Source organism: Pocillopora verrucosa, chromosome 1 (assembly GCF_036669915.1).
Source record: "Pocillopora verrucosa isolate sample1 chromosome 1, ASM3666991v2, whole genome shotgun sequence".
Lineage (NCBI taxonomy): Eukaryota > Metazoa > Cnidaria > Anthozoa > Scleractinia > Pocilloporidae > Pocillopora > Pocillopora verrucosa.
This window is the reverse complement of record NC_089312.1, coordinates 19422877-19442171: the sequence shown is the minus strand read 5'-3', so window position 1 is coordinate 19442171 and position 19295 is coordinate 19422877. Positions and strand designations below refer to the sequence as shown.

General features: G+C 37.3%; 3 protein-coding genes across 3 annotated transcripts; 1 reads left to right on the top strand and 2 right to left on the bottom strand.

Annotated features, from left to right (window-relative positions):
* Positions 1 to 449: 449 nt before the first annotated feature.
* LOC131788718 (histamine H2 receptor-like) lies at positions 450 to 1874 on the bottom strand. Its single transcript, XM_059105801.2, has one exon. The coding sequence runs from the start codon at positions 1748 to 1750 to the stop codon at positions 785 to 787; it is 966 nt and encodes a 321-aa protein (XP_058961784.1). The 5' UTR covers positions 1751 to 1874; the 3' UTR covers positions 450 to 784.
* A 1163-nt stretch (positions 1875 to 3037) lies between these two features.
* LOC136283662 (histamine H2 receptor-like) lies at positions 3038 to 4490 on the bottom strand. Its single transcript, XM_066172861.1, has one exon. It carries the CDS (start codon positions 4360 to 4362, stop codon positions 3385 to 3387), a length of 978 nt encoding a protein of 325 aa, XP_066028958.1. The 5' UTR covers positions 4363 to 4490; the 3' UTR covers positions 3038 to 3384.
* A 58-nt stretch (positions 4491 to 4548) lies between these two features.
* Positions 4549 to 17847, top strand: LOC131788716 (uncharacterized). The gene is made up of 26 exons (XM_059105800.2): positions 4549 to 4778; positions 5271 to 5398; positions 6080 to 6151; positions 6376 to 6450; positions 6779 to 6837; positions 6951 to 7009; positions 7660 to 7775; positions 8051 to 8145; positions 8578 to 8690; positions 9211 to 9289; positions 9722 to 9777; positions 10579 to 10701; positions 11406 to 11482; positions 11892 to 12040; positions 12376 to 12472; positions 12692 to 12914; positions 13210 to 13324; positions 13606 to 13754; positions 14015 to 14091; positions 14511 to 14664; positions 14957 to 15081; positions 16311 to 16396; positions 16500 to 16609; positions 16697 to 16825; positions 16909 to 17086; positions 17587 to 17847. Exons 1-26 carry the CDS (start codon positions 4698 to 4700, stop codon positions 17826 to 17828), a joined length of 2967 nt encoding a protein of 988 aa, XP_058961783.2. The 5' UTR covers positions 4549 to 4697; the 3' UTR covers positions 17829 to 17847.
* Positions 17848 to 19295: the final 1448 nt, after the last annotated feature.

Below are 19295 nucleotides of genomic sequence, written 5' to 3'. Positions count from 1 at the left end.
GTCAGAAGTGAAGTTTTTCAGAAGTGAATTTATAAACAGAGTCAAACCGCTCAAACGAAACTTCTACCCTTTGTCACGCAATATCACCAATCAGACCTAATCTAAAGGAAATATTGGCGGTCAAGTGGTAATTCGTAGAAAATCTGCCTTTACTTAAACAAATCCTCAAAGACCCTCCATCTCATACAGGGGAAGAAAGTCTTGAAAGGAGTATGACTCATGGAGTCTAAACTATAACTGGCGAAGTGAGACAAATCGCGAGGGTCGCGATAACATACATTGTTGAAAATCTTAATCCCTCTTCTAGAAATTACTGTGTATTGGCGCGAATAATTTTTAAGATATATGTATACAAATTGAATTCGCTCGGCACTTTTCACTTGAGCTCTTCATGAGTTCGATGTTTTGGGATTTCCCAAACAAAGGATAAGAGAATCTCAATAAAGAAATAGTATCTTAAAAGATTTTTAAAGTTCGCCGTATTTAACATGTTTACAGTTTGCTCCTTTTAATAACGTGCGGTATTCCCTCTGAAGATGTCAAATTCTAACTCTAAACACTCTCTCCACGTCAGAAGATTTTAAAAACGCTTTTCGGAGCCTGAGCACGAACAAACGCATTCACTCCTGAAATGGCGAGGATCAAAGTAAAATGAAAATCTCTGACTGACTGCCGGTATAAACTTACAACCGGAGATACAGTAAGAACAAAGCCTATACTGCGATAGCAGCCTTGGTTACTTTTTGTTCTCCATTTGCAGCCTTTTACTAGTCACTGCTTTAACTCAGTTGTCCATCGTCTCCATGGCGACGTTGTCAAATCTTAAGGTTCTTTGGCTTCGTTGTCGACAACACTTTCTGTTCCTCAAAAGCTTCATGAACGCTTTCCTGAAATTTTCAAACCGCCAGGCATACAGAAACGGGTTCACTCCTGAATTGGCTAAGATCAGAAGGAAAGGAATATCTCTTGCCCAGTGAATAAGTGTGCAACTGCAGACTGTGCATAAATTAATAATGTAAATGCAGATACAGGAAGGCAGATAGCATGCTAAGAAGAGGGTCAGCATAATAATAAAGGTCTTCGTCACTTTCTGTTCCCTTCTTGCCGCCTGTCTCCTCGCCTGATTGTCCACGTTCGTTTGATCCAAAGAATCCCACTGTCTCACTTGATCTTTGAACACTCGAAATATCTTCAGATATGTTAGAAGGATGACTAAGAGAGTGCCAATTACGACTGTGTGGAGAAAGACAAATGAATATGTAAGGTAGCCTGTAACAAGGTATATGAATGGGAAACTTAGTGAGAATAACCAGATGCCAGCCGCCACAAAACCTGCTCGCTTAGGATTCAATTTTGTTCTGTAGGTTAGCGGAGAAGTTATCGCCAAATATCGATCCAATGTTAAAGCTGCCAAACTGAGAACAGAAGCTGTACATGAAATGAAGTACGGCATGTGAATGTAGGGTAAAGGTGGCAGTTTCCTCTCAACTCCTTCCTTTACATGGTACACCACCGCAGTCGGGTCAACGACGAATCCCACCAATAGATCGCTAATGGCAAGGTTGGCCACAAAATGGTTAAAAGGTGACTTTAGATCTTTGTTTGGATCGATGAAGATTGCTAACACGACGAGTAAATTTCCAGCGATGGTAAATAGACACAGCGGAACACATATCGTGGCCGTAGTAAACGAGATGTAGATTGGAGCAACTGATTGATTTGTGCACGGATATTCACCAAACAGAGACATGACTCGATAAGTTTTACGGCGGCACCAACGCTAGGTTAGAATGAGAAGTTAAGATTGAATAGATTTGGCTTACGAATCTGCTGTACACTTCACTTCCAACGCGAAAGAAGTATTGTTTTCACCGTTTGCCTCAGACTATAAATAGAAAACTGTCAGCTTTGGAAATGAGGCTCTTCCATAACAATAGGTTAAACCCCGATAATTCGAACCCCACTATCTTGAAGCAAAACTGATTTCCCTTGGATTTGCCTCATATAGTTACTGTAATTATAACCCCAATTACTCGAAACCCTGATAACTTGAAGCAATTTTTACTTCCCTTCAGGTACTTTTCTTTGTAATTTTTCCCTCGATAACTCAAAGTCCATTTTTGCGGACTAATGAGCCATAACATTTTGCACCGGAAGATTACATTTAATCTCATTTAGATGTTATGATAAATTGACCTTTGTCGATATCACACGTTTGTATGTCCGTAAACAAACAGTTTTGACAGTTCTTCCCGCAAAGAGAAATCAAGGCGCGAAATCTGGAATTGATTAAGTGTTTTTTGTCTTTTTGTTCGAGACCCTTAGAACTCGAAACCCCGAGAACTCAAGGTAATTTCAATCCCCTAGGCAATTCGAGTTTCCGGGGTTCAACTGTTCAAATAAAGGTTTGTCACTGCCGACACAATGGCGGAATCTCTCAAGGTTGACACAAAGTGAGACAGAGCACCGCGATATTTTACACGTCTGATGTGATAATTTAATGCCTTCGAGCTTTCAAGGTTGTGAATTTATTTTCGTTTAAATATGTTTGGCTTACATCAGAAGAATAACACAAGATATCATCAGGCCATCTACCGAGGGGCGGCAGACGGCTTGTGCTTGTGCTAGCTACTCCTGGGCTGCCACACCATTGCGCTCCCTCGAAAAAAATCACAGATTTGTTTGACGCTCTACATCTCAGCTGTATACTTTAGCTCTACACCGTAACTAGACTACCATCTAAGGGTAACTGTTGGCTCATCTGTGCGAAAGCGAATTCTCTCCTGAAGTATCATCTTGAAATGAATGAGGCGAATTTTTCAGTGGCTAAATAAAGCTGTTGATGCAACTTGTAATCATACCTTGGATTTCCCTTGCGGTTCATTTTTCTTCCTCATTGTTTAATATCCGCATTTTTTGTAACGTTATCAGTACTTGTAAGATACACCAGAAGTTTTACAAAACAATACTTGGAACTTACTTGCGCTTATGTGTAGGTCTACAAGCTGGTGGTAAAGATAATTACAGAAACATTAACTTAACAAACCAGTTTTATTTCCGCATCAAATGGCACTTACATTCCTGATCTCGCCGAGTGATAAGCATTGCGTGACCTATTGGCTTAGAAAAATTGGGCATAATTCAACTTTACTTGTCTAGAGCCTCTTCATCAGGTATACTCTAGCATGTTTAGTATACTCATCTCTCCTTTGAGTGATTGTTTAACCTCTCAGCGAAGGTGTGAAATGGTATTTTTGTGCCTTATACCTCTAAAGCGAATAAGTCGTTGCTGGCACGCAACGGTTGTCTTTTCGCATGACCTCGAAACATCAACGATGCCCTATGGCTTCAAACTTTGCTACCCTTTCGCACGCCTACAATTTTCTACGCGGTAGTGTCACTCGTCGTACTCTCCGGGAGGGTGTTTAATTCTACAGCTCTTCCTTGACGATGACATGAACAATTTTTACAAGACAGAAGCTTTTGAAACGCTTTTCTGAAATTGTCAAATCGCCAGGCGTAAATAATGGGGTTCACCCCTGAGTTGGCAAGTATCAAAAGGAAATGAAAATCTCTGACCCAGTGAATAAACGTACAACTGCAGGCACTGCAGAGATTCGTGATGTAGATGGAAATACAGGAAGGTAGATAACATGCTAAGAAGAGGGCCAAAATAATGATAAAAGTCTTTGTCACTTTCTGTTCCCATCTTGCCGCCTGTCTCTTGGCCTGATTGTCCACGTTCGTGTGATCCATCGAGTCCCACTGTTTCACTTGATTTTTCAATACGCGAAAAATCTTGTAATACGTTGTCAACATGACCAGGAAAGTGAAAATTATGACAGTGTGAGCGAAGACAAATGCGTAAGTCAGGTAGCCCGTCACAAAGTAAATAAACGGGAAGCTTAGTGAAAAGGCCCATATACCAGCCGCCACAAAGCCTGCTCGCTTAGGGTTCAGCTTTGTTCGGTAAGTCAACGGAGACGTTATCGCCAAGAGTCGATCCACAGTCAAAGCCGCTAAACTGAGAACAGACGCCGTACACGAGATGAAGTATGGCATGTGGATGTAAGCCAATGGGGCTGGATATTTCCTTGAAACTCCTTCGCTCAGATGATATGCAAAGGATAACGGGTCGACGACAAATCCCACCACAAGGTCGCTGATGGCTAGGTTCGCCACAAAGTAATTAAACGGCGATTTTAGATCTTTGTTGGGGTCCATGAAAATTGCCAATACCACGAGAAGGTTGCCAGCGATGGTAAACAAGCACATCGGAACTGATATTGCCGCTGAAGTAAACGAAATGTAACTTGGAGCAATTGTTTGATTGATACATGGATATTCACCGAACAGAGACATTGCTCGTAAATATAAAGGAAAACAAAATCAACGATGGGAGGAAGTTGTTCCAGTTTTGAAACTACTCGTAGAACGTGATCGTGATCCTTGATTCGCAGCGGAAGTACCAGGCGATTATCGCTTCCCCTACCACCACCTACGTCACGTTCGTTTTCTTCCACAATAGCGAGAAAGACTGGAACAAACTAGATCCAGTACCCATGCATTTTCAATATGGCAGATAACGAGATGAACATATACTTCACTTCTTCGTCATTTTGGAACCAAATGTGAAACTAGGGGTGGACTTTACGTTATGGAACGACAGTTAATTTATCTGCGACATATGAAGTAGAATGGACGGGACAGAACTTAGAAATATTCATGTTGTGCCTCAAAATACAGAAGCGTATAAACAACAACAAAAAGATGACACGGTGAGGTGAATTCTGCAAATACAAATAGTACATAGTTAAAACCTACATATTCCCATCTAGGTTACGAAGAAAAAGAGTCGTTTCTTGTTCCAAGTTCTTCGTTTGTTATATCTCTCCTCAATAGTTTTGCAGCTAAGGAAGATAATAAAAAATAAGTCATATTTTTGGAAGGATTAAGCATCCCTATGTGCACGTTCACCGTTTTTACTAGGGTATGCCTCCATTATTATAAAATTAGTGCAAAAGATGAATAAATGCCTTAGTGAACCAATAAATAAAAGTCGCATATATTTACAGGATTAGCTTACTCTTATCATAGCACACTTGCTGGCCAAGGAGAGTATGGACAGTGTCTCAGCTCATTTAAACAGTAATAAAGTGAAGATCACTTAAACTGAAGAGCAAATTCAAACATTTACGTATTTATGACTTGGCAAATAATTTTTTGTCTCCACTAACATATTGAAATGTAGTGCATTTTACGGTTTTCAGTTGCATTTGCACGACAAACATGTTCAAGGGGATTCCACCTTTATCCCAGGACCTTGTCACCACAACAAGAAGTTTGCCTGTGTTTTCATCCCTTGTGTTGTACCTTTGTTTTACATTGGAGGAGAACTGTATGTATAACTATGGTTTTCAGCTACTGCTTTCAGTTATGGCTAAATGATTTTTCTGCTTGCAAGAAAGAAGTTAGCTACTGTTATTGTCACTTAATTTGGGTTGGATTAGCCAACATATAACAGACAAACTACCTCCCATTTTAATCTTATCTTAAACGATGTTGGAGTTATTCTTATTTTTCAATATGTTAACATTGAAACTAATACAAAAATGCTATGTAATGCATGCAAAAAATGCAACAGCCTGGTGCAGAAATTTACTTCTTTACACTCTAAGAGTGGGCAACATTTAATTTCTCCTTACAATATCACCATTGAATCAGAGTCACAAGAATAAATGAAATGACCACCAACCAAAGAAGCTCTTGATTGGGTAAAAGTGAAGAACAGTCCCTGAAAGATACTGTCAGCCAACAGTCGGCTGACAGTTGGCTGACTGTTGGCCAATTGTCTGCCGACAGTTTTCATTATGTGTTAGGCCAAAGTTTTGGCCAACTGTTGGCCAACAGTCAACTTGGCAGCAAAAATGTGAAAAAGTTATGTAAAAGCAATGAAATCAAATTGAACATACACAAATCACTGTGTGAACACAAATTTGTCCAGAATCTCTTGTAGCATGACCAATAATTTTATCATCTCAAAATTGATTGTATTCATCATTTTTTTCAATATTAACAGATTGTTTGGTTTTGCTGTGTTCTGTATTTTGATGATGTATCTTGTGGAAAACACTTCAAGATGTAGAAAAAGGTGGTTCAAGTTTGATAATTTTTGTGAGAATTTATTCCTGTTGAAGTGTGCATGCTGGCTGGTTGATTAGTTCTGGTTAAGATATTGTTAAGCTTATGTATTTTATGAGTATTTACTGCATTTGATGACCAACTAGAAATTAAATCTATTTGACATAGAGTATCTGGATAGCTCATGTCCGCAATAGTATGTATTAACTTAACGCCATATCTCATTTCCTATAGGTCTTTGGTGGCATATGTCGTTTCAGTCCTGCTTTTCCAATTATCTTCAATATTTTGCCTTGTTCCCTTTCTATGGTAAGTTTAAACAGAGAGATTATTTTCAAAAGGTAGTTGTAATAATGAGTAAATGAAGAGTAGTTATTGTGTAGTCTTAAATAAAAGTAACTTTTGAACAAGCTAAATGCAGTTAAGTACAATGTACCAGGTAGTCTTTTTTTAAGGTGAATAGTAAGGGGTGATACAGTCTCCTTTATTAATAAAAAAGTTTTTTTTTTAAATCATTTCTATATTCCTAGCTCACAAGAGCACCACTCTGGGATCCAGGATATTTGTTGATACCCAGTACTATAAATATTTATAGTGTGCTGATAATGAAATCTATTTTTCTTTTTCCCTTCTGTAGGAAATCAGTATTTAACCTTGGACTTATATTTATTTACAATGTATTTATTGTGCTGTCAGGTAAAGAAGCTGGATGATTAGCAGTTGTATGTGGCAATATTCAAAACCCAGGATTTTTTTTATGTAAATTAACATGACTGTTTTAATCTCTTTTGTGAAATTTATTTTTGAAGGTGGTGTTGGTCTCTTCCAGTTTAAGCAACTACAGTATGAAGAGCCTGAGTTTATAAAGGTGACTAAACTTTTCAATTTATTGGTGCAAATCTATTGTACCTTGTTTTAATAAAAGGGTCACAGCATTTTCCCTGAGTTCAATCAGTTAGAGCAACAGCCCTCTATGTGCATTTGCCAAATTACTGAAACATACAAAACAAGGATGTGTTTCATATTAGATAAAAATGAATACCTCTTTGATTAGAATAAGAGAGATTGTAAATTTTGAACTCTAAGTTATCCATAAAAGAATGGTGATACAAGTAACCATCTTTCTTAATTTAGTCACTTATAAGATGCTTTCTTCATTGCTGATCCTATCTATGTGCAGGACATGTGTCTCATTTGAGCCTGGCTTACCTTAGAATTTCCTGCTGTTTAGTAGTAGGGCAACGGAATGCAATGTCAAAAAATATGATTCCTGGACAGGGATAGAGATAATTTCTTTGCTCCATGCCTGTAACAGAAACAAAAAACTTCTAACATAAAATTTCACAAAAATCAAGCCAATAACACATAACAAAGTGAAGCAAACTTGGTGAAAGCTCACCAAAATGCAATCCTTTTAATCTTCTTCAATGTTCCTTGTTCTTTCTCTTACTGAGATATCCTGTTTACTTGATTTCAAGAACTTTAATTGTTGTAAAATGTTTTATTTTCTCTCTGTAGAACATGGAGTATGTAATATACATTAGCTATCCAATAGTTGGCCAGTTGACACTGACAGCAGTATCAGGAAATGTGTTCAGCTGGTCTGTTGCACCATTCTTTTGTATTATATTTGGGTGAGTAAATTAAGTCCTCTATTTTCTCCAGTATTGAGACATAATACATTAATACCTTGACAATGAACTGAGTTCTTTTGTGCTGACGTGGAAATAAACATAATGAGTTACTTTGCTCATTAAGTCATGTCTGACCAGGTATTTCATCTTACACTGAATATCCACTGAAAAATATCAGTTAATTAATTGTTCATTTGGAGAAAATTATGTGATATTTAATGAATGCTAAGTTGATTCAGTACGACATATTATCAACACTTTAATTTATTTTTTAGGTTCCTTTTTCTTCAAATTTTCTATCCTCCAAGTCGCTCTTCTTTCATTTATCATGATGTAGTACATAAGGCTGGGGAGGAAAGACCTCCTGAACGTAAGTGATTAATAGCAACCTTTGTTACACTTGTTGTACTTCAAAGAAATAGTTTTGTTCTTTACATGAAAACCTTCTTCATCAACTTGATATGTCTGATTTTCTTCTGCAGAGAACTTCCATTTCATCAAAATTAACAAATATTTATATTTGAATAAAGAAAGTACCTTGACTTTTGTCTTAAGTTTCATTTAGAGGCAGTCAGATTAATTTCTAACTCTTGAAATGGATGTCACATCTAGGGTGTGAGCTGTTAGCTGTGTGTCAGCTGTCTTTGGGAAAGAAAATGATGATACAAATTAATGAGTATATTTTTCCATTGGAAGATTTTCTTTTAGGGTCCTTAGAGATGTAACAACAACTGAGTAAGTTTTGGCAAAAATATAAGCATGCTTTTCTAAAATCATAATGTGATGATAAACTTCCTTTCAGGTTTCCTTTTAAGTAGTCTTGAAAAGACACTGCTGTTGGTAAACCTAGTTACTGTCCCAGGCAGCATGTTTATTGTGATTAATTTTATGGACTTCTTGCACATAATTACTTGGGTGAGTATTTATTCTAAAGAAACATCATGAGAATTTCTTTGATTAGTTTCTTGTAATCAGTGATAACTGCAGTTTTTTGGTTCTTGTACATGAAGATACACCTTTACATCATTATCCACTGATCAAACTCAGCTTGCCGCAGTTTCTTTCCTTTCTCAATTTGATAATTAAGCATACCTTTTCAGTTCTTTTGTGTTGCAAATTTTCAACCCCAATGCTCTATATCCCATTTTTGTTAGTTCTCATTAGTTAACTGGTTACAAATGCATATTTTTGTACAACTGGCACTGCAAGTGGGCAAGGTGAAGCAAATATTGCTTTCTTGTTGTCTACTTTAGTGAGAAAGATGAGCCATTTTGTCAAACCAGTATTGTCTTCTTTGTTTGTGTATAGCTATATTTATGCAGAGGATCTTACTAAGAATGTATTAGTCTCAAACAGACTTTATAGAATGTACTTCCCTGACTCATAACTCAGTAGGGGAATATGATTTTTTTTTTTTACTGTATTTCCTCTACAGATTAAATTGATGTTATGTGGTGTTCTTCCTATCTTTCTCTGTACTTGTTTGGATATTGACGATGAGATAGAATTTTTGGGTAAGGTTCACAAACACAGAGTCTATTAAGCTAATCACATGTAACAGTAAACATTTGGAAGATGAAGAATGAACTCTGAATTCAACATGTCCTACAAGATAAATTGTGGGTGTAACTTACCCCACAACTTGTTGAAGCAGTGACTCTTTACAGAGGCCAGTTACCACCACTTAGTGCCTAGAGAATTATGGCCTTTATTCTTGTGTAATAAAATAAGACTTGAATTGGACAGTTTGCATCCACAGATTATATAGATACAAGTTGTTCTTTCTTTACCTTAAATTATAAACTATGACGTACACAAAGTGCAGTAAATGATTTGATGTTACAGGGAATGCTACTATTTTTAATGGCAAGGCAACTAATATACTTTTGTCTTGCTGCGTAATTTCTTCCATACCACTAACATTAGATCATTTTAATTAAAATCAGAATTGTCAAAAGATGCTGTGGCCAAAACAAAACTAGGATCTGGATTGGGGAGTTTGGTAAGTCCAAGCTTTGTCACAAACAAAGTGTCAAACATAGGATATCAGTGTATAAATTAATGTTGGCCAGCCACATGCCAATTTTCCCTGGACAGTGTCAAAGAGCACACACCAAACAACTGTTCATAAGCAATACTTCATGAAAAAAAAGAGGTAAATTTAGAGCATTCACAGAACCTTTGAATGGAATCAAAAGTGCCAAAAGTAGTACAAAAGAAAAGTGGATACTTTTTGAAAACAAAGGTGATTTCAATGTGGGTATTTTGTTAGTAATTCATTCTTTTAAGCTTCACCAGACAAGTTATACGTTCTTAAAACATTAGTATTGACTGGCTCTTGTTGTTTTTGAATCATGAGAGGGTGCTCAAATTTTTGACCTATTAAAATACATGAACAAATGACATGACATGAGTAAAGTGTGTGTGCATGTGTGTAACTGCAGCTGTGTTCTTATCATAAGAGGAATTATATGAATACTGGGAACTTTATGACATCAATTCAGAATTTAATATCATGAAGAATTTTTTCTTTGCTGGGTTTTTTTGTTACTTACAAGCAGCATGACACTTGCAGTCTATGAATTTCATTGTTTTTACTGTTTTTGTAACAGTATGAATGTTATGTGTTACTTAAATAATGAAATTAAAAGTTACAAGGTATAATGTGTATGATTATAGCATTTATTCTATTTTCCTTAAAAAGGTTTGTTACTCTTATTGTCACTTATAATGTACTAATCTATTTGTACAACTACTAAACATAATTATTTGGTTTGTTTGTTTTGTTTGTTTTTCTCATCAGCTACTGTTGGTTGTAATATTGATTTCATCTGGTACTGTGGGTTTCCATAGTCTACCAATAATTTTAGGAAATGTCATCTGTGGTGTTTTAATTGTGATCACTAGTGGACGAGAAAAGTGGAGGGTACGTCAAATAAATCTCAGCAATGACTATAAAAAGTCCTCTTTAGTAATTATGTATCATCTCTGGCTGTTACCTACTGAGTGTACAGATGCCTACACATCCCAGCAAGCCATTTCTATCATCATAGACAAGATTAATGCTATAACTTAATAGTTATTCTATTAACACTAGATCAAACATATCACCAAGTTGAAATTTTCCTCTTGGAACAACTAATAATAATGGACTGTAATAATCTGCACTAGAGTATATGTTTTACTCAAATTATGACCATATTACACTGCTAAAAAGTGCAGCATACTTCATGTTGTCAGAAACTAAAGCACATAAAAATATAAGCTTAGATTTTTCCCCATATATTCATTAATTCTTGTATCTTGTTGTCAATGATATTAAAACAGTCAGGAATACAAGTGCTTTTTCACCTTCTTTTCAATAATTTTCTATCAGCAGTTTTTGTCTATGTTGTCTTTTTCTAAACTTTGTTGTTCCCTAAGGACCAAAAAGCCCAGGCCACACCTACATTTTTTCCCTCAGAAAGTAAAGTTCTTATCACTTACCTGTGGTTTACTGACCAGCATTTCTCTTTTGATTGTGTGTTGTGATAATATAAAAATGTATGAGTGCCAATTCTCAATTTCTTCTCAGCAATTTATTAGAAAACCTTTTTTAAAGTAACTCTTTTTAAATCTAATTATTTGCAGGTTTATCAGAATTCTTTATATGCAGTACTTGGTATTTTGTCTCTTCTTGGTGTATGTATGCTGCCCTGGACACTAATGTATCCTTGAGGAATTTTACTCATATTTAGCCTATAAATGTACTATCTGATCTGGGTAACCACAGCTTAAGATGCCTTGTTATGGAGTTTTGTGTGTGTTTTAAAAAGTTAAAAATACATTTTAGACCACCCGCTATGAGTTTAGAGGACGGTGACGCATGACTATTGGACAGATTAACAAGACATCGAGTGGCTTCTCACTTTACCATTTTTGACTTATTTCAATTCTAGCATTGTTTAAAGTTGGGATTGTTTCAAAACGTTTCCTCGTATTTCTTACAATAATTCTTGGGTAGATCAAGTTTACTATACATGTTAGTTATTTCTTCAGATAGATCCTAATAGTGTATATTTTCAAAGACCAAATAAACAAGGTCATTCTTATTTAGAAATCCTTAACAAATGGAAGATACTATTTCCATTTTCTTTCACTCCCTCTCTGGGGAGTTAACTTTCTTCTTGGACTAGTTTCTTGTCTCTCAGTACTCTGTGTATATCTTGTTTCTCACAGTACTAACAGAGAATGGATAAATCCTCTTCTAGTTTTTCAGTCCGTAGGTAAGGCTCCTGAAACGCAAATTTGGTTATTTTGGATCGCATTCCATTTAGGTTTCTAACCCAACTACCGGTAATTACAAAATCCAATCAGAACAAAAGAAAAGAACACAAGGAGCTAAGTGGAGCTTAACATAGAAGTAGGCAAATTCTCTGAGGCACAGAAAACGCGCAAAGAAGTGAAACTTCATTGCATGTCTGTATTATTCTCAGATTTTGAAAGTATAGTGGCGAGAAAACGTACTCATGCTGGTTGATGCAGTTTTTTCTTCTTTTTTTAAAAAAAATTAGGTTTCCATGGTGGGATCAAATATGACTTGCTTTTTTTATTTTTACAGTATTTGTGCTTTGTGAAAATATCCTTGCTAAAGAAAGCCTCTATCCAGTCTATTTTCTTGTGGGGACCATGCTCTGTGCTAGTTACATTTTTGAAAGGTATTTAGAACATTGTCCAATTATAGCGAGGACGTTTTGGCATACAAGAGCCCTTACCTTACAAGCAACTTCTGCAGACATTCGCCAACAGCAAAATTTCCTCATAGACGGAACTCAGTTTCCTCATACAATTTTATCCAAAACATAAGCACGCTTAAGATAATCTATGCCTTTGTAGATCATATAGGTAATGACTAGTAATTGCAAGTATGCTTTTAGGTTGCGCAGTGTAGGCAAGCTCCATTCCCAGTCTATGTTACTGTGTATTGCAGTCCATGGTTCAAAGGTGCCCCTGTGTTTATCGCTGGTCCTCCCCTTCAGACAGACATCCTCTGTATTGCTTCCCAGCATAGTAGTTATATCACCTGCAGTACTCATGTTCATTTTTACGTACGTTGTAAGCAAGATAATTGAGTCGCCCGAGGACCTCTCAATAAATGAGGTAAGTTTTCTCTTAAAAGGAAAAAAACAGTCATTCTTTTCGCCGGAAAACAAAATTTATTTCTAATTTGAGCCGGCTGCCAACAAGCAGTCGGTTTTGAATTAAATCGTTTGCAACGATCACAGAAAAAATAAGCAGCACGAAAGAGCGATCAGACCTAAATTTCGTAAGAATTGAGGAGTCTGTTTTGTTACTGTTGTTATAATTTGTTTCTATGCTGTTGCTGCTGCAGTCAAGTCCATGTTAGGGCATGGAGAAGCAAATCTGACTTCTTTAATTTGTTCCTTGGTCGTAGGGATTAAAGCTTTGTATGGCATCAGGCATTGTAACAGTTGCCGTATACGATGTTCTTGTGCTCCCTTTATGGCTCCTAATGACTCACAGAATACCTTTGCCAGCGGATGTTCTGGGTAAGTGGATCACTAGATGTGGTGTTATTGAAAATATCAGGGAACAGTTATTCGTGTTAACCGCAGACATGCAGAAAAATGGCTTGACGCTAGCCTCCCTTTCCCGCAGATCCTTGCCTTTATCCCGCCTTTACTCTGTTTGCAGTCTTTTCAATGTAGGGAAAAAAAACTTTTGTGTTGATATTATTTTTTTCCACCTCTGAGTTTGTTCGTTAGTTCCTAGTGTTATCAGACCACAACCAGGTAACCTGTCTGAAGCACGTTTTTTGTGATTATTTCAGCTGGAGTGCTATTCATCTGGGGAGCCATATGCCTCAAGTTGTCCCACATGCACTTTTCACACAATCTCTTCCTTAAGAGACTTAACATCCTTGTTCTGTGTGTGAGTGTTTTAGTGGAAATTATCCAACCAGACTTAAATGTTTACAGGGTGAGTGCTCTGTACCCTCAAGGTGTTTTAAAGAGATATGATTGCTATGAATGGCTAACAGTTAGTACATGTGCCTTTTACATGTTAGGACTTGACATCGAATCAAGGCTTCATAGAATCCTCTCCTTCTTATAGAAGGTTAATTCGTAGTATGTGCATAACTGTTGTTAGTTAACGTCAGTACACATGCTAGTCATTTAAGTACCACTAAGGGCGGTGCTCAATTTATTTGATATGTAATGTAATTATTTCTTAACCAGGTACTGCAAGGCGCCTTGGTGTTTGTGATCTCACTGTTTTATCCATTCTTCAGCAATGAAAGCGTTCTATCATCAGAGTGAGTTTAGTCTGTTTGTCAGTCAGAATCTTAAAATTAACGCTGCCCTCAGAAAATTGACTGATTGGTGCCCTTTGAAATAATGAAGTGATTTCAATCAGAGACTTGGAGGTTTGTGGTTACTGCTACGGAAAATGGGTAAAGGGGATATTTCTTGTTCTTGTTATTTCAGTAGCAGTAAGAATTCATATATATACCTCTCGGTTTTTGGAATGAAATTCGTCAAGTACCAGTCAGAAACGTTGTTTTTAGTGGTATGGGTTTTATTTTACGTGATAATGGGGTCTTTCATAATTTACTTCCTCGGCATCGATGGAACTTACTTTTTACAAATTATGAGATAATCGTTTACTTACTTATAGGCGAAGAGTTTTACCTCTGTGGTTAGTGGTAGAATTTTTTTCTTTTACTTTTTCCAGAGCCACTGTACTGCCTTGGCTAATTCTTGTTGCTTTATCAGTGCTACTAGCGGTATTGACTAAACTTATAACGTTTGAGCAAGCGTCTTGGTCACAGAGGCTTGCTGTTGCCGTTTTAATCGGCTTGGCTTTGGGTTTCAAGGTTTCCTCCGCGGTAAGTGTAAAGAGGGTCGTCTATAATTTCCAATGCCGTCATTTCTGAATAATCGAACTGAGATACATACTTAAGTGATTAAGTATGTATCCCTGGCATTTGAGTTCCATGTCAAACATGAAGGCGTTTACTCTAATGTCCGAACACAAAGACGACTTAACCACGCGTTATCGAAATGTCAGTAGCTTAAGTTAGAGCTAACCTCATCTGCTCCAAGTAGATGCGACCTTAATTAGATGGACACCTGAGTCATACCATCTCAACTCACTGTATAGCTTCGTTTTTTCTGTAGATGATGCCTCCAACAACTCGTCCACTTCTGATCATTCTCCTGTTTGGAATCTCTTCCAGCTTTACATTTTATTTACTGATAATTTCCTGGAAGCCGATTTTTGGAGAAGCACCCCCAAATTTAAGGTATCTAGCTACAAAATTAAGTTCCAACCAGAAAATCTACAGCGGATATTTTATCCAGGCCACTTTTGCTATCGATTTTTTCCCCTTGATGAGAAATTGACCTATGTTTTTTTCTTAGGCGATCACGGAAACAGACCAGATCCTTAAAAAAAACATCTAATTGCAACAACGTAGTCATGGAAAATAGGGAAAAATGAAAAAAGGCAAATGAGAATTAATATGCTTAAAAGTTTCCTTCCCAGGATCATAGCAGTTATAAAACATGAAAAGGAACTGATTTAGGTTTATTTCAATTGGTTAATACACGTCTCTTTTCCTATTGTTTGGGTGATTTTCATACACGTAAAATATCTAGACACACTACTGTCACAATGCCTCTCTCCACCCAGGAGTAAATATGGGTACTGGCGAATTGTCAGAGAAGCCTGATGAAATGCTGGAGGGTACCCTTGCGATGGATTAGCATCCCATCCTGGGGGGGAGTAGTAATACTCCTAGGCGCTTCATGTTACATGGGAAGAAGGTCCGATTGGGTGGGCTAGTAGGCTCGAGTACAAACTTTACCTTTACCTCTACAATATCTGGCATGAACAACGATAATTTAGATTTGACTGGATACTCCTAATGAGCCTTTTTTTCCCTTCGTGTTTGATTTGGCTATTCATTACCACGCTATTGCGGTTAGGTGAATCTTAAGTTAATCAAACGACAACATTTAAGATTACACAAACAGTCATGTAAGTTCGCGTTTCATGCTCAGGTTTTCTAGGTAATCCCTTGATTTCGAGTGCGATGTGAGATAAATCAGTACCAGTGATTTTTTCAAAGTCTTTTCTGTCAATTGATTTAATTTCAATTTTTGACGTGTTCTCGGCCAATAACCATGCTGACATTTTCCTATCTGCGTGAGCGGAAACACTTTCGAAATAGGTCTTGTGCATGCTTACGTCGGAAAACCCAATATCACCCCAAGCCTCACTTTCAAGGTGTGAGCTTGTGCATTTTTGCAAAAAAATATTCCAAAAACATTCAAATCAAAGGAAAGCTCACGTGGAAACATCACGGAGGTGGAAAAGATTCATGAAAATGTTAGTGCACAAGGGGCTTGTGGCTGAATTTTCAAATGACGTTATCCCGCTAAGGGCTCTTCGACAAAGAAACCGAAGCGCTCTTTTGATAGTTAACTTATTGGTTTTGTCTTCTGTTTGTGCTGTCTCCATTAATTTCAGCTTGCCATATATGCTTCTAAATGGTTCTTTTTTGGCCTGCGTCTTGTCAGAGACTGTAACTTCTAAACCCCTGGATGTATTGAAAGGTCAGTTAACGAAAGGGCCCTTCACATTTTTTTTAATGTTTTTTTTTTCGTGTTTCTATTCTTTCTCAAAATGATCTTTACAATTTTCTTCGCTTTCTTTAAGGATCGCACAAACCGCCTCCAGTCCTCTCCAGTTCGTTTTATCATTTGTGTCTTTACACTATTTTGGGTTTGGGCCTCAGAAGAGATGCTGTGGCACAAGAAGATAGCCTGGTAATTTTAGTATGAACATGTCGCGATAAGATTTTTTCTCTTTAGTTTAATTAGTTTAACAACTATTTTCCTTGACTTTATATGCAGGAAGAGAAGAAAGGAAAGCTTCCATCTGGACTCGTTCTTCAGAGCTTTTCGTTTTTCTCCAACATTTCCATATGCATCTCATTTCTACTGCTTCTAGTGTGTTCTTCCTCGGACTATTGGGAGCTGTGGGTAAGTGGTGTTTTAAAAACTATAAACAACCGCAACAGCAAATTGTTTTGTTTTTTTCATGAAGATTTTCTGTCTTTTCCCAGATTTCTTTTGCCGTTCTCCTATTGTTATTTCTGAGACCGGAAGGATTGCCTTATTTAAGAGGCATTCGTGTTCGGTTCACGCCAACCTTACCTGCGACAGTAGCGTTAGCTCTGTGTATGTACTCTCGGACAGTAACTGAAGCATTACCAACGCAACTATCTTTCTTCTCAGTTACAGGTTAGCACACATCATTGTTAATATTTGAAAACCACCTGGTAAAGTATAATCGTGTGAAGGGGTCTGAGAACTATAGAAGCGTCATACTGGAATTCACAACCTCGGGCTTGCGGCGGCTGTGCCCTAATGGTTATGTGCGGAAGCAAATAGCAAATGATTTTATTTCCCATTTCCTTATCTTCTCATACTGTAGACTGTAAATTTAAGTAAATAGAGTTATGCCAAACCTAATTTCGTTTCCTATCGAACCGAACCTAGACCTTTCCATTCAGATTCCAGCGCGCTAACTGGCAACAAATAACAAAAAAAGCCGAGGGAAACGCCAAAAAGCTTGAGGAAGCAATAAATTGTTTCATTCTCCGATAGCAAGGAATAGCAGTTGGTGAACTTCTTCGTTCTTCCTTTTTCTGTTACGAGAATACAAGACATACATATCCTTACTTTTCTTAGTCCTGAACATTTTTATAGTTTCTTTAAAGTATTTTAACTTTATTCTACAGGTTACGTTTTGGAGATGCTTATCTTGGTCAGTTCCTTACCGACTTATGTAGTCTTAGTGTGCACGATATGGCGCGCCGGCGAGATGTCATTGGTTGAACAACAACTGGTTATGTTCACGGCTCCTAGCAACGTGGTGCTTTTGATTTACTGCAGCACTCTGTCGGCAAAAATCTTAGGCTTTGTAGGAGTTGCTGCAGTCTATTGGCTGTTTTATTATGTAAAGATTACTGAAAGTAAATAGAAATTTTTGAATTTAGAAATGCGCTGTTATCCACAATCTTTTAACTGCCTAGACACAGATGAACTGGTAAAGTCTCGTTAGTCAACTGTTATGATTGTCCATTTCAACGGTGCGATAAGCGAATGGGGTGATTTCCGCGTTGCTTAGAGTTAAATTGCGCTGTAGATATTCGGGTTATCTATTTGCTACATCATTGAAAGATCGTGGTGAAAGAGAAGAACTACCAGTGATCGTCATCAAGGCAATACGCCCCGTATTCTATTTTTGGTGTAACAAAAAACCCGCAGTTTGGTTATCTACTCGCTTATTTGGCTTTTTGTATGCATCTCAGAATTTCATTCTAAAAAGCTACACCACTGTGACAACTCATTTCCAGACTGTTTCATCTTCATCTGCAGTGAATCGAACAAGATCATCTGTTCAAGTTGGCAGACTGATTGACACGACATGTAGGTGCGATAATATGGTAGCAGTAATGCCAAAAAAAAAACCTTGCTACTTCTCTTGTCTTGCCTAAGTGTTGGAAATTAGGGAAAAGTACCTCTCCGTTCTTTCGGCGGTATAATGCACGCAGCATTTTGCGCGCGCAGCGTTCTACTTTTGAAACAAGGCGGTAAGGCCTTTTTTAAAGAAAGACTCCAAAGCTAACGTTTTGTTTACATAGCCTTAGCGGTACTATCATTACTGTTCAAAATTTACAAAAAGCGACCTTGACTTTACGGCAATTACTGATTTACAGGGAGATGAGGTGATCTCCATTATTTGTAATTATTTAATTCACGAGGCACGACGTCAAATGTACTAATTCGTTATTGTGACGTAGAATTAGTATTGCGAAACTTTTCTTCACATTAGGAGTTGAGTTGCAGTGCGGAGACAAAATTTTCTTATAAGAGAGATTTCCTACAAGGAGAAATGAAATTGTGGGTCGGGATTGTGTTCTTGGTTGTGTCGACACAACTGGGAATCAATGCTCGGCCCATTCCAAGATCAAAACCACTACTAAATGATGGTAGGTAAACATTCCTTGGGTTTCCTACTGAATAATATACATGAAAAAATTACTCAGTTCTGATTGGTTAAGATAAGTGTAGTTTTCAGGTAATTCAATATAGAAGAGGGTTAATTCAGTGCAAAGAAGTTACAAACCAGACATTCTGATTGGTCAATAATTAAATGCGAGCCTTGGATGTCGCAACATTTGGATACGCTGGAAATTTGCGAGCGAACAATGGCCGGCGTTTTGAGTAGGTTTTCTTTCGCCACCGTAATAGAGCAGCTGAGAAACAGCTCTAATAACGAAAACACTACCTTTTGGTTGTCGGTTTGGAAAAAGTGGTGTTTAGAGAAAGGAATTGCTAAGGAAATCGAAAATTACGAGCCGACCCAGCCTAACACTTTACTCGAGCCATTCTACGCCAAAATTAAAAACAAACATGGTTAAACCTCGCAAACGACGATTCCATT

What these genes read in the sequence shown, in the direction of transcription:
- LOC131788718 (XM_059105801.2), bottom strand. Translation starts at nt 1,750, where the DNA reads ATGTCTCTGTTTGGTGAATATCCGTGCACAAATCAATCAGTTGCTCCA.
- LOC131788716 (XM_059105800.2), top strand. Translation starts at nt 4,698, where the DNA reads ATGGACGGGACAGAACTTAGAAATATTCATGTTGTGCCTCAAAATACA. An exon ending in TCTTGCACATAATTACTTGG is followed by an intron (nt 8,691 to 9,210) that starts GTGAGTATTTAT and finishes TTTCCTCTACAG; the next exon opens with ATTAAATTGATGTTATGTGG. An exon ending in GCTAGTTACATTTTTGAAAG is followed by an intron (nt 12,473 to 12,691) that starts GTATTTAGAACA and finishes GTATGCTTTTAG; the next exon opens with GTTGCGCAGTGTAGGCAAGC.
- LOC136283662 (XM_066172861.1), bottom strand. Translation starts at nt 4,362, where the DNA reads ATGTCTCTGTTCGGTGAATATCCATGTATCAATCAAACAATTGCTCCA.